The 15,590-nt window shown below is 41.3% G+C and overlaps 1 protein-coding gene across 1 annotated transcript in view; it reads right to left on the bottom strand.

Moving 5' to 3' along the window:
- Positions 1–15,590, bottom strand: part of ttn.2 (titin, tandem duplicate 2) — a 165,278-nt gene that overhangs the window by 123,260 nt on the left and 26,428 nt on the right. Inside the window, exons 41-46 of the mRNA XM_062534131.1 lie at positions 3,059–6,868; positions 2,142–2,420; positions 1,414–1,977; positions 820–1,101; positions 434–712; positions 61–342 (exon numbers count right to left, since the gene is read on the bottom strand). Coding sequence (XP_062390115.1) covers positions 61–342; positions 434–712; positions 820–1,101; positions 1,414–1,977; positions 2,142–2,420; positions 3,059–6,868 — 5,496 coding nt within the window. The remainder of the gene's footprint in view (positions 1–60; positions 343–433; positions 713–819; positions 1,102–1,413; positions 1,978–2,141; positions 2,421–3,058; positions 6,869–15,590) is intronic.

The raw sequence follows: 15,590 nt of genomic DNA on the forward strand, positions 1-15,590 counted from the left end.
TACTGAATAAATAAACTGAATTAAATTAAGTTCAACTAAATACAATAGTCAAAGTCAAACCTTGAACAGATAATGTAGCTTCAGATTTCTGTTGGCCAGCCTCATTTTCTGCCTGGCAGGTATATTTGCCACTGTGAGTTGTGGCTACACTGTTAATGACCAATACAGCAATGTTGTTTTCAAATGTGATTTTGACATTGGGATCAATCTCTGTTAGCAAATCAGAGTCCTTTAGCCATTTCACAGAAATAGGGGCAGAGCCCTTTACAGTGCCCTGCAGTTTAACAGCACTGCCTAAAACTGCTGTTGTGTTTTCAACTTTCTTTACAAATGATGGTGGCTCTGCGTTGAATAAAAAAAAAACATGTCAGTTGACAGGACCAAACTATAATGTCAAATATCATGAAACTGAGTTATACGAAACCTTACTGACCTTTTAACTTAGCAACTGTTTTTGTGATGATTTTACCTACATCGTTTGCTATACAGCACTGATAATCACCCACATCTGCACTTTCAAAAGAACGGATCTCCAAAGAAGCACAAGAATCTTTTGAAATGACACTGTGCTTCTTGTCAGTGCTGACTGGTTTCTTGTTCTTTAACCAGGTGATTTCAAATGGTGCCGTGCCAGTAACTTCACATTCAAATTGGACAGTGGTTCCCTTGACCACGTCTAACATTTTTAACTCTTTTTTGAAGCAAGGAGGTTCTATGAACAAAGATCAGATAACAGATAAGCCTTCATGAATCTGACAAAACTAGTCAAAAAAGCATCATGCACAATGTCATATAATGCTGCTATTGCTAACAACAAACCTTTGACTGTCACATGAGAGCTACAGCTCTCACAGCCAGCCTCATTCAACACTTCACAAGTGTAATTTCCACTGTCTGACTCCACAAGATCATTAATCTCCAGTGTAGCTTTGCCATCCGCAAAAGTGATTTTATGCTTGTCTGAAGTGCTGAGCTGTTTGTCGTCAAGAAACCATGTAACATGGAGCTCAGGTGACCCTTTGATGGTGCACTGCAAGCGTGCAGATGCACCTCGTTTCCACAGAATTTTTGGTTCAAGCCTCTTAAGAAATGTTGGAGGTTCTGACGTTGATAGAAGAATAAAAGAGATTTGGAAAAAAAGAAAGCGAAAAAGAAGAAAGGGAATGTAAAATCAAAAGAAATACAAAAAATAAAAAGACAAAAGAGAAAGAATATAGGTGAAGACAGAGAGAAGAAAAACAATATTAATCATCAATGCATACAGCTCAAAGGCATATGCCTGAAGCAGCAGCAGCATGAAAATATTATTGTCTTACAAAAAGAAGAAAACTTATTCTTAAGAAGGAAATGCAGATTTTTACAGAAAAAAATACTGCATTTGTAAAAAAATAATTTTACCTACAAGAATCTTACCTTGCACAGTTACCACAGATGAACATTCACTGCTTCCTGCATCATTTGCTGCAGTGCAGGCATATTTGCCAGTATCTTTAAGTTTGGCTTTTGGGATTTCAAGACTGGCTGTTTTGTCTTCAAAAGAGAGTTTACACTCCATGGTGTTGTGAATCTTTTTGCCATCTTTCATCCAGGTAATACTGACTCCTGTGTCTTCATTCACCTGACACTCAAGACGCAGTGTGTTACCCACTGCTACTGATATGGCTTTAAAAGTCTTTACAAAGCTGGGTTTGTCAATTACCTTCAGCTCTGTGCAACATGTATCTGTCCCAACACTATTGGATGCTTTGCACAGATACATACCCTGATCATTCTGTTCAAGTTTGCTAATCAGAAGAGTGTATTTGTTCTTATCAGAGGATATTTTATAATGCTCATCAGCAGAAATGGCAATGCTGTCTTTATGCCATAAAACACTCATTGGAGTAGAACCATTGACTACACATTGAAATTTGGCCTGTTTGCCCACAAACAGCGCCATAGGATCAGGCTTTGTAACAAATTCTGGTGGGAAGACTTCTAGAAAAAGAACCAGAGTACAGAACAACCGCATGAAATATTCTTACTGTACAAATTATATCTAATACATCACAGACTGATCATCCAATTATTTAGACTAAACCCTCCCTGTTCATGAATGTAGATATGACATAGAACATTTTAGACAGATGCATTCAACTTACCAGTCACTTGGAGACTAGCAGAGCAGCTGTCACTTCCATGCTGGTTAGAAGCTTTGCAGGTATATTCAGCCGTGTCCACCTTGGCTGGGTTGAGAATCTCCAAATAGGAAATGGTGCCACGGCTGATGATCCTGAACTTCTCACTTTGTCTGATCTCAGAGCCAGACTTGTACCACTTGAAAGTGACATTTGGTGCATCCTCAATCTCGCACTCAAATTTGGCATTGACGCCAATGTTGACTTCCAGGGGATGGGCTTTGTGCCTGAAAACAGGTGGCACTACACCAAGTAGAGAGAGGAAAAGGTTATTGGTAACTGACATTAAGTAATATCATGTCTTATAATCATAACATGAAAAAAAAATGTGAAGAGATGAATAGAGGGTATGCAAATACAAATTATCCAGGAGTGACTGTGAAGGAAAATGATGACTATGGTTAGAGGAAGAAAAATACTGATCTCATGAAAGATGAAACGATAATGAGAAAAGCAAGGCATGCAAAAGAAGTTGGTGGCAACCCATGACAATTGGTCACTGGGGGGAAATGCAGAGTGATATGGGTCTCTTTCTCAAAGATGACGAGATATTCCTCGACGTGAATGAGAGGAACATGAGGATGGGAAGTGAAGAGGAGATGACTCAAGAGTGATGCTGAATCATGCTTCAGGGCTTCAGCTCCAAGTGGAGAGGAGTGCAGCATTGATGGGGTGCGAGGAAGTGAAAGTGGAATGAAAATAGGGAGATAATTAAGAGTGATTCTTCCAATGGAAGATGGAAGATTGGGAGGTGTTCTATTAGTCATCATAGGATGGTATCGTGGTTCATGTATTTATATATTTATATTTTATACAGAAACTGACGAATGAACGAGTGAAAAGTTAGTTATGGCAAGGTGACATAGTTCCCATTGTCCAACCTCTTAAGACAACTGTGAGTCTTGAGGATGTTGTAGTCTTGCCGCCTTCATTCTCTGCTTCACAGACATACTCTCCTTCATGCTTCTCCTTGATTACTTTGTCGATCACTAGTGTGTATGTGTTATGTTGCTTGGAACACTTGAACTCTTTGCCAGATTTAATAATTTTTCCCTTGAACAGCCAATTTACATTTTTAACAAACTTTACAGACACTGTAAAAGTGGCTGTGCCTTTTTCCTCTGCTGTAATATCTTCCAATTCTGTTTCAAATATTGGGGGGTATTTGCCAACCTTTTCAGTAGTTTTGGTTGTTGTAATGGTTTCCTCTATCAGAAAACCCTCATTTTTTTCCTTTTTAATGTGGATATCTACTGACTGCTCAACAGGTACTGGTGCAAAAGGAACATCTGTAGTAATAGAAGCAGCACCAACGTCTCTCTCATGGCCCGACACTGTCACAGATCTGCTTTCCTGAGTAGAAATCTCTATGGACTTTTCTATTTCCATTTTTGATTCAGTGGTCATCTGTACCATGGCTCTTTTTGACTCCTGCACAATAGTTTGCTCCTGTGCTGCTGCTGTCTGAAAGGAAGCTTTGGTTTCAGTTCTCAGTGCGGCAGATTGTGTTTTGGCTGCTGCCAAATCCGACACATTCTCACTCATCTGCACTGTTTGCACAATGGATGAGAGCATTTCTTTTGAAGAGGCGCTCGTAACCTGCAATCTCTGAGGCCTATCGATTTCCATCGTGCCAGGCTGTTCAGATGTCAGAACCTGCTGCTCTCTATAGACTATGGAGTAGAAAGCAGCCTTAAGCTCACTTTTCAGATCTGCAGTTTGGGGATAACCACCCTCAAAGGCAATTGTGATTTCAATAGGTGCACCTGTTGTTGTGATTAGGTATGTGTACATTGCATACTTTGGCTCTCTACGTACCTTAACCTCTTGTACCTCTACGACTGCTAAACTCTGCACAAAATCTGCCAGTATTAGAGGTTGATCTCGTGCAACGGCAGACTGTAAAGCACTCTTCAACTGATGCCTGACATCCAAGGTAAATGATTTTGGTGCTTGGATCACAAAGGTGAGCTCTTTCGGAAGGGTTTGGCTCTCCCTAGATTCTGACACCATAAAGGCACTTTTGCTCTGCTTAACTACAGTTGCTGTTGTTGTCTCAGACTTAGAGATTTCTTCAGACTGCTCTCCAGTCAAGACGTGTTTCTCATCCATAACAATAGACTGTCTGACAGACTGACCCTCCTGAATTTGGACTGCAAAATCTTGTTCTGCTGCCTCAAGAGCCACACTGCTCTCAGTTGACACTGCTTTCTCCTCTATTGTGATGTATTCCGAAGGTAGTTTTGGCTCCACTTCAGTCTTACTTGTGAATTTCTCAACTGACCCCAAATCATCCGTGTGGCCCTCCTCTAAATCTTGCCTGTCAGACACAGAAGTAACATGTACAATATTCCAGCGGTCTTCCTTCTGGACTAATGCTCGTTGTTGTTTCACATCAGTTGAGAAAGGCGTTTCCTTTGGCAGTTGCATAGGATCGGAGACAACCTGAAGAATACTCTGAGGCTTTGGCTCTATTTTATGCTCAGATTGAACACCTGTTACAGATGTGTCAAGGGTTTTATAGTAATCTGCTGTAAATTCCCTCTTTTCCTCAGTTGTAACTGCATTTTTACGAGCTTTCTCCTGCCTCTGTGCTGCTACCTGCTGGTCTGGTTTCTGAAAAGATATCATTCCCTCTTTGGTCAGGGCACTCTCTAACTGAGTAGACTGAAGGTGCAAGGTCCCAAGTGGTTCTTTCTGAGGCTGCAGAGTTAATGCAGTCTTCTCAGATGAAAAATGTGCAGAGTCCTCACAAGTGACGGTTCTCTGCTCATCTGTAGATACTGAGTGGAGCAAGGTGGGACTCTTCCTAATATCTGCCTTCTCCTCAGCTGGTCTCTCACAGGTAAACCGACCCTCTGAGGGCAGACTACCTTGATCGCTAATCAGCTGTAGGTGCAAGATTTGCTCTTGCTCCCTCTCTGAGTGCACTGACACAGCGCTGTCCAAACCAGGAAGTTCACCCATGCGCTCTGCTTGGAGCTCACGCTTTTCTTCTGCTGTAAGAGCAGACTTAAGTGCCTTATCTTTGGTGGTGTGAGCCACCTCTTCCCCTGGTCTCGATATGGTAAATATTTCCTCTTTTGATAATGTCTGTTTAGTCTCACTTACTGAAAGTATAACAGGTTTTGACTGTTCTTTTTTCATAGAAGATTGTATAGCTGAATCTGAGGTGGATAATTCTGCAGAATGGCCCTCAGTGATTTCCTGATTCTCTGTTGATATAGCAGAATATAGAATTTTCACACCTTCTTTGACTTTGTAGCTTTTCTCAACTTGAGGTGTTGGAATTGTCTGTGATTTCTCTTTCATTATTGAAAGTGTGGTCTCAACCTGATGACTACTGATAGGATGTTTGGGTTCACGAGTTGACTGTGTCTTTTCCTCTTCTCTCTTGGCTAAAGGTCCAGCTTTTACAATAGTGAAAGGTGTTATGTTTTCAGATATTGCAGACATCAACTTTGAGGGCTGTTCCCTTGCCATTTGTAGCTCTGTAATCTCAGGGCTTTTGATGCGTTCAGAGTGCTGCTCTGTGAACCCTTGATTTTCCTCAACGGCAGATGTTAGGGCAGCTGTGTGAAGCTGTTTCACTGGAGTCGCTACTGCTGGCTGTGGCCGAGGGGGACCCATGGAGACTCTCTCTTGCACCTCATGAGACTCCAAGACTGCAGCCTGGTGGGTTACTTGCTCTCTATGAACAGTGGCAGCAGAAATATCTACCTCTCTTAAGGTGTCTACCTGTTCACTGGTGTCAACCTGTCTATCCTCAGTGCCAATGGTGTAAATCATCTGACGTCCTGCTTGCTCTTTAGTCTCACCTGGGATGTTGACCATGTACAGACGGGACTCAGTTGCCTGTTCAGTCATCGAAACTTTGTAGCCTTTCTGCTTCTGGGTGACTACCTTTTCTTTGTGGCGGGATATAGAGGCAGTCTCACGGAAGACAATCAGTTCAGCACTGCTGGAGGCTTCTCCAGAAGAATTGGATGCTTTACATGTGTAGAGCCCACTGTCTTGCTGATGAAGACCAGTCATTCTCATAAATCCTGAGCCATCAGGGTTATACACTATGGTGATACGGTTACTTGATTGAATTTGGTAACTACCTTTAAACCACTGAACTGCAGGGTGTGGCGATCCGCTAACTTTAAACTGAAACTTTGCTTCGCCCCCCTCTGCACACTGCACTGATTCGATCTGTGTAGTGAAACGCGGAGGCTGGCCAGGTACTTTGAACATTTGTTCAACCCACCTCTCTGCATGTGTAACATCACTTACATTTACGTGAAGGGTGGTTGTGCAAGTTGACTTGCCAAATTTGTTAGTTGCGACACAAGAGTATTCTCCTTCATATTCCTTCTTAACCCCAGAGATTATCAATGTGTACTCATCTCTATTTTCTATGAATGTGTATACAGAAGATGATGTAATGATTCTACCATTATGAAACCACTGAACTTTTGGTTTAGGGAAAGCAGAAATGTGGACAGTCAATCGAGCCGTGTCTCCTGTTGTGACAGCAGCAGGAGCTAGTTGGGTAATAAATATAGGCTTTTCTTTTTTCTTTTCAATAGAGCTTGAGTACATCTTTTGCTCTGGCTTAAGTTCAAGTGTTTTAGATTTTTCAGGCAATTGGAGGGAAGTTCTGTAGGATTCTTCTTCTTCAGTCGTCACAGTCCGGCTAGAAAACTCTGCGCAGAAATAATGGGGTGAAAGATTTACATAATTACAAAGAAGACTTGAATGAGCAGTTTAAAGAGTCGACATAAAATGTCTCAACAGGAAATCATGAAACATTTCAGGCTGACAAGAATGTTCATCATATTTATGTTTATTTATTCTCAACAACAGTACAGACTGAATGACATTTGCACTGTAACCACTGTCACCATCGTACTTTAAAATCCAAAATAACACAGTCTATTACTACTCTGGTATGGTGTATATGATCATGAGAAAGTCAATTCATTACACATACTGTATACCATTTTATAAAAATCATGCCCATTTTCAAGTAAACAGTATCACCTTTTCAAGACATTTTATTGGTTGGGCCACGAAGCACACTCATTCCAAAGACAGACCATGTAAGGTTCAGCAAGCATTATTTCCCAAAACTGGGATTTATATTTTTATATGCCCATAAAGTATATTGATGCTTTATTATTATTATCATTACTATTATTATCATTATTATTATTATTATTATTATTAATACAGTTTCATATATGTATTGCGTCATTCCATTATAACTATGTGTAAACAACTATTTGACCTAAAACAGAACCAACCAACAGACAAAAATAAATACAAAAGGATACTAAACAAAACCATACAGAGAAGAGAAGTGAGGTGAAACTAGAGATTCAGCAGCAACTACTTGAGTATTCATAACATTGTATTTGTCATGGCCCCGACCACAAGGAACCTTAAATAAGCTTTGCATATTGCTCAAATGAAACTATACATAAATTAACAATAATTTACATATTTAATACATACCAAAAAAATTACAACCCCCAAAAGGTTAAATCAACTCATAACATTCCTTGTAGAACCACAAATATATGTTTTTAAAAAACTTTCAGTATAGAGGTTGTCTCAGTACAACCAGCTTGGTTTTGAATTATACATTTAAATTCACCTGCATCTCCTTGCGCAACGTTTGTGATAAGCAAATTGAAGTGGCCTGATGCTTTCTCCTGTATGATGTATCTGGCATTTGTAACTGGGATGCCATCTTTGAACCACTCTGCCGAGGGGTTTGGCTTACCACTCACTAAACACTGAAGCATTACAGGAGTTCCCATGGCAGCTGTTACATTCTGGAGGGGTATAATACATTTTGGGGGCATTTCTGTGACCTGGAAGTGGAAACTACATGTGTTTGTGGACTTGCCTTTAAATTCAATCTTATCATCTTTAGAGGGCTCAGCAAAAACATCAAAATTGATACTGACAAATTTCTCGCCCTGTTCACTGGTCTCGTCATCAGTCATGGCTACCAGCCTAACAGCCTTTTGAGACTCATCGCCTTCTTGCTGGAATTCAAACTCCAGCTCTATCTCTGATGTTTGTTCGCCATCAAATGAAGTGTTTCCAACAACAAAGTCAAACTTCTGAGGTTGAACCTTCGCACTACCCAATGACACAGCAGTTAACTCTCTTCCTCTTGCTTTCCCTGAGAACATTTGAGGATTCATAACCAGAAGAGAGGCCCTACAAAGAGTTTCCCCAACTACATTAATGGCTCGACATGTATACACCCCACTGTCATGAGCGTTGACTTTCACTATCTTCAGGAAGTGATTGTCACCATCTGATGAGTGAATGTACTTCTTGTTATCATGAGGGATCTTTGAGTTACCTTTGTACCATGAGACTATTGGTGATGGGATTCCCATCAAAGAACACTCAAATACAACAGTTGTATTTTCCGGTGTCTCCATATCACAGATTGGATTAATAAAACGTGGTGGCATCTCTGTCACTTCAAATGCTATTTTTAACTCATCACTTTCCTGTGATATGAAGTCAACAGCTCCTTCCTCATACATACTGGGAAGAACGTCAAGAGACACTATCATGCTTTTGTTGTCTGCTGTATATTCTGGAATTGTGATAATCTTCACCTGTTTCTCAAATTCCTTCACTTCATTCTCATCTAGCTCTACCTCAAGCAATATCTCCTGTGGGGAAGGCGTTCTAGATGGATCCTCATCCTCCTCTACATCAAACTCAATTACATGTTGATGAGTAACAGCTGGAGGTGGTGGCATGAGTCGTGCCGCTTGAGATATCACTACAACAAGGGCAACACTTTTTGCCTCACCAACATAATTAACTGCAGAACATATGTATTCTCCTTGATCAGCTTTTGTCATGTTTGAAATTTCGAGAGAGATATTGTCACCATCTCTTTCTATTTTAATTCTGTCATCTGGCAGAAGTTGTGTTTTGTTTTTGAACCATTTTACCTCAGGAGAGGGCAATCCAAAAACTTCAGCACAAAAGTGGAGTGTTTCTGTTTCATACAGTCTCCTTTTAGTGAGTGGCTTCAGGAAGGCAGGAGGAATTCCTTGGACTTTTTCTTGAAGTGTCCCTATGAGAGAGCTACGTCCTTCAGGGAGGATATTTGAATCATCTATTGAGAACACTGGTGGTGTAGTTTCTATACCTTCATCATCAGATCTCAAGAATTTAGTAGGAGAGAAAGATGAATCACTATATCCTGTTGGAGGCCGTTTCAATTCAAGTGGAGAATATGGATATTGAGGGGGTGTCATGAAGCCTCCAGGAGTATCTGAAGGTGTTTGCAATGATTCAGGGGACTTGGGAAGCTGGGAGATTTCAGTAGAAGAAGCAGGTGTATAGAAGCGTTCAACATCTAAAACGTCCTCACTAAATGTACTGCCCATTTCAATAGACATTTCTGATTCAGGTGACATAGGTCTTGCCCACTCAGGAGGGGGGTTGTAGTAGTCATAGACAGCACTGAAAGTGACCTCTTCCTCCACCAATGCACTTACCCCTGAAGCACCAGGTTTAGTCTCCTTCCTTTGAACATCACTGGCTTGAGCAGCACTGCCAACCTGCCCTTCATCCACTTGTTGGGACACTTCACTTTTAGTGAGAGCATGGCCCTGTTTTTCCTGAATGTCTACAGACTGGGATTCCATCTCAAGATGACTTTTGCCTGGTCTCACAAAAACCCCAGTGCCTTTGCCGTCAAGGCTTTCCCCTATACCCTCTACACTTTTCACAGTGGTAACACCTTGTTGCAAACTGCTGGCTGTGGCCATTACTGCTTGTGGTCTTACAAGTGTAGGTGATTGCTGTACTTCAGTTACATTTGCTAAAGAAACAAAATGATGTTCGTCACTGGACACAGCTCCCTCTAGTGAGCTTTCTAGTATTTCCTGTGCTGTGTTTTTCTTGTCTTTGGCAGAAACAGTCTTAGTGATGTCATCCATGGCACTTGAAGGAGAGACCTTGCCTTCCTCTTTCACAGACTCTGCCTTTAACGCAACAGGACTGGTCTGGGATGGTTTTCCTGAATCATCTGCCCCCATACTGGCTGCCAACCCTGTCTGAATTTGCTTAGGTTCAACTTCAAATGCTGGAATATCCTCTATTGGGAACTGTGACTCAGTTTGTATTCTAGCTTCCTCAGGAACAGTGGCTGAAGATACTGGTGTCTCAAATGCCTGTTTTATTTTTGAAACTTTCACATCTGCACTAGATCCGTGTAATCCACAACCACTTATAATAGGAGCTTGTTGTGATAATGCCTGCTTAGTGACTTTGGCTTTAGCAGAACCTTCTTGGATATTCTGAAATTCCTCCTGGACTTTTTCACTCACTATGTTTGTCACTTGCATAGGACCAGCTAAGGTCTTTGACTTCACAGTCTCAGAAATTTCAGGAGTTGTACGGCTGACAACTGACGGTTCCGTCGTGTCTGCAAAATTGAGAGGTGAGAATCGAGAATCCAAGGAATCAAATGACACATCAGCAACACTATCCACCTGGCCAGCTTTATTACTGGCACTACACCTGTATGTTCCTACATCTGAATAATCAAAATTTTTGATATACAGCCGATATATGTTGTCCTGCTCTTCAAATGTGTACTTTCCCACACTCAAGTCCAAGGGCAAGTCATCATGAAACCATGTAGCAGCAGGAGCTGGTTCACCAGCTATAATGCATTCAAGCACAGCAGTCTGTCCCTCAGTGCAGCTGATGTTTTCTAGTTCTCTGACCATATTAGGGGTCTCACCCGCCACATCAAATGAGAAGGTGAATTTGTGTTTCACAGTTTGAGCAGTGTCATCAACAGGAGACTCTGAGGTCTTCTCAACAGGTTCATAGGTTTCTTCTTTATCTTCCTCCCTCATCTCTGGCACTGGTGTTGGAGCAGTGATCCTAATCTCAACGGGTGAGGAGTGAAGAGAAGAGTCAGAAGTACGTGATAGATGCACAACAGTCTGTGGAACCTGTAGGGTGGCTTTCCCATGCTGACTTGTATCAATGTAAGATTCTAGCTCTTCCTCAAACATTTGCTCCTCACTTAGTTCTGAAACATCTGTGACTTTGAATTCCTGTGGTGTGACTGGCAAAGTTGTTGGCTGGTCACTATCGCTCACTTGCAGTGTGCAGGAGCAACTTGATCTTCCATATTCATTAGATATGACACAAGCAAATTTGCCCTGGTGGTCTGTGGTAGGGTAGTATATTGTCAATGTCGTTTCATTTGTTTTAGCACGTATGTCATAATCAGGATCCCTAATTATTGGTTGATCATCTTTGAGCCAAGCGACTCTTGGTTCAGGTTCTCCTCTGAACTGACATTTAAATTCAGTCATCTCACCTTTCCTTACTTGCATGGACACCAATTTCTTTGTGAAAACAGGTGCAGTGTCCTTTTCAACACATGACATAGCTTCTCCTGTGTGTGATGTGCTTTGATCTTCCCCATGGGATTTCTGGGTTGTGTACTCCCCTGGCAACATAGCTTGATGTGTGGGACTCATTTTCTGTTTACTATTCACTACAAATCCAGTCCTCTCTTCAACCATTCTGTGACTAAATTCACTATGGGAAGCGCCTGCATGCTGTGTTGGTGATCGTCTTGCCAGATTGGTAGGAGAGGGACTTTTTTGTTGTAGTGTAGGGTCAGCACTGGCACCTACCAGACCTAAGTCTTCCTCTGTCCTTTTGATTTGGGTTTGTGATTGTTCAACCATAGACCAGTTAGACTCCAAATCAACAGGTTCATCTTGTTCGGAAAGAATATCCTGTTGCCATTTCAATATACGTTTAGCTGATGCTTCTTCCTCACTCACAAGGTAGTCACTCTCGGTTCGAACCTTTTCATTATTTTCATGGGATATGGCTCCCTGCTCAAGTTGTGACAAAGAAGCACCGGCTTGATAGTCTCCAACAAGGAACCTTTCTTTTGCTGTTTTACCTGAAGTCACAGGAATACTTGGAGCTGGCTGTGTAGCTGAAGCTTGAGTTGTCTTCTGTAAATTAGCATGATGCTTCTCAGTTTCAACCCATTCAGGCTTGACACCTACAGCTCCTTCCTGTTCAGTCAAAACACCATGCTGCCATTTCATGATTCTTTCAGTCAAGGCCTCCTCCTCATCCACAAACTCTTCAGTCTTACTTGTAAGTTCACTGATATTTTCTCTAGACAGCTGGAGCTCACCTCGCGATAACTCACCTCGTTTTCTTTCCCTTCCAGGGGACCTTGTTAACTTTTTTAATGGCACATCTCGTTCAGGAGATGATTCTTTTGCCGCCTCTTTTCCAGCAAAATATTGATCTGGTCTCTTTGAATGAGAATCTAATTCTGTGGACTTGCCTGATAGTGTGTGCTGTTGATCATACTGAACATCTTCTTGCCATTTTCTATGTAATTCACCTTCTAAAGTCTGCTTTTGAATTCCCTCAGCAGAAATACCTCCCTGTTGAAGTTCTCCTGATTTAAATGCGGTTGCTGTACTAACTTGTGTCTGTTCAACCATGTGCTGGTGACCATACTGTACATCTTCTTGTCGGATTCGAGGTCTGACAGCTGGATATTCTGGTTGTTGAGTCATTGGCAAAGTCTTATCTTGAATACCCTCTGCAGTAATATCTCTCTTAGTTACTTGTGTTTCTGTAATTTTCTTGCTATTTCTGTCTGCAACAGCCTCCTCCTGTTCAGTTAAAACATCATGTTGCCATTTCATAATCCGATCAGTAAGTGCCTCCTCTTCACTCACCATCTGTTCACTCTTGTTTGTGAGCTCTGAAAGATTTTCTCTTGAAAGGTGCAAATCACTTTGGGCTAAGTGTTCACTTCGCTTTCTCTCTCTTCCAGGGGATCTTGATAACTTCTTTTCAGGTGATGTCTCTTTCACTGCTTCTCTTCCAGCCAAATACTCCTCTGATCTTTTTATCTGAGAATCAAATTCCTTGGACCTACCTGGCACTGTGTCATATTGCACATCTTCTTGCCATTTTCTATGTCTGACAGCTCGATATTCATCCTCATGTTTAGCAACCTCACTTTCTGAAGTCTTTTCATGATGACCATCTCCAGAAATAGTTCCCTGTCCAAGATGTCGTTCAGACATTCTGTGGCTCTCCTTCTCTGCCACAGTTTCACTTAGGAACTTTTCTTTCATTGATTTGACTGCCAATGTTCTGGCTGATTCTGTATATGCAACATCCTCTCTCAAGATTTTGGTTTCTTTGGCTGCATAATTCTTCTTTGCAGACTCTCCTGCTTCAAGCCATTCCAAAACATATGGCTCTTTCTCCTTAATCTGTGCCTCTTCACTCCATTGCTCTGAGCCTTGACGGTCTTCACCGACCAGTATGTCATATTCCATCTCCTGCTGAGAATGTTGTAAAGTGACATCTTTTTCTTCTAGTGTTCCAGTTGCCACACCACGCTTAATTCTCACCTCCTGTTCTTTGAGTTCACCCTTCATTAGCTGAATTGCCCTTGATCTTGACTGGGGCTCAAATGAATGCCTGGCCCGAGGTGGACCTGATTCTCCACTGTGTGAGCTTAGCCCTGTAATTCTCTCCAATCTGCTCTGATAGTCAGCTAAGCTTTTACTCTCTGCCTGATCACCTGTCCGGAATGCATGCTGTACTTCAGGTAAGGTGGAGGGTCTGGCCCTTAGCCTCTCTGCATAGTCGCTATAGCTGGGTTCACTTCCAACTGATTCCAGGTCAAACTCTGATGAGGACATTGTCGAAATTGACATTCTCTTTTTCTTTTTAACCGCTTTTTGCAGGAGGGTTAGTTTAGCTCTAACTTCACCATGAAGGCTGTCTGTGTCACTAAACCGGTCACTGTATCGGTCACTACAGCGGTCACTCAGTTTGTCACTAAAACGGTCACTTAGCCTATCACGCCCTGCAAATTTATCACAATAGATGTCACTATAACGGTCATTGAAACGTTCATATCTCTCAAACATAGGCGTTGGTGAGCGTGCCCGCTCTGAGGCTGTTTCTAGAGATGGTTTGTCTGCAGCTCTCGAAGGAGAAGTGGTTCTGAAATACATGGTACGAAACATGGCACTTTTAGATCTCCTTCGTGCCCCCCCTTTATGCCCCTCAGATGTTTTATCAAATGGAGATCCAACACATTTAAGGTCGACTCTGAATTTTCTTTCCCCACTGCGGTCTGACAGGGAGTCTAAGCTTGAGCTCCGCTCACGGGTTTTAGACTTCCTCATACGAGACACATAATTAGCATCTTGCTCTTCCTTTAGAGAAACCAAAAGGGATGCTGTGGTCTCATCAGATCCTTCAGAATTGATTGCCATCACCTTGTAACTGCCTGAATCCTTGTCTACTATACTGTCAATGATCAAACATGTACTGTGCAAATGCATTTTGCTTTCTGTGTGTATTTTACGGCGCTGCCCTCTGTGAATCTGCCTGTTATTGTGGAACCACAAAATGGTGGGGGCTGGATAACCTATAAGTCTGCATCTAAAAGCAGTGCGTTCACCCTCCAAAATAGACTGGAATTTTAGCTTTTTCGTGAAAGAAGGCTTAATATTTTCTGATGGTGGAGATGACAAATGAACATGCTCTAAACTTTCTTCGTTGTCTGACAGAGGTCCTTGTTGCTGTCTTCTATTGTCCTGGGATTCAGTTCCATCCTTAAAAAACAACTCTGTAAAAAAACGGAAAATAAGTTCAATGAAATGCTCACTGGTCAAAAAAATGGAAATTGAAAAAATATTTTCAAATGGAATATTAATGAAAATATTAAAACTCATGCAACAAGTCACAAAGCCAGAAAAAACTGATTCACTCACCATATTTGTTCGAATAAACGCAAGACTTGATTCTTTATTAAACATTCTGACCCGAAAATCGCTTGATGTTTTGTTCCTTCTTCTGTGGACATTTCTTCAAAGCATAAATTTCTTAAAAGGCATAGATATTTCCAAATAAAACTGATCTCTTAGAAAATAACTGTCTCGTTGATTAACTTTAGATGTCTATCCTACAATATTCCTTACCTGACTTGCAGAAAGATGAATAAACGCCCTTTCTAATCCTTTGTAGTAAATGTTCAAATATTTAAGAACATCGTCCTCCAATAATGAAAAATAGGTTCAGAATATTAAAGCAGGTCTACTTTTGCATGAGAAGGCGTTTATTCGAACTAATATAGTTTACCAGTATAATCATGTTATTTTTAAAAAGCAAACATCATTAATCACATCCCGCTATCTGCAAGCCAGTCTAAGAAATATTTGCAGGAAGGAGTTCCAGAGGCAAGTGATGAAATAAGCAATTAAAAGATGTGGCTACTGCCATATCTTTTAAGTCATTATTTCCTGGGATCTGGAAACTTTAAAAGATTCTCATCCTGCACCTTTTTGT

The sequence above is a fragment of the Sardina pilchardus genome, chromosome 4, assembly GCF_963854185.1.
Source record: "Sardina pilchardus chromosome 4, fSarPil1.1, whole genome shotgun sequence".
Classification (NCBI taxonomy): domain Eukaryota; kingdom Metazoa; phylum Chordata; class Actinopteri; order Clupeiformes; family Clupeidae; genus Sardina; species Sardina pilchardus.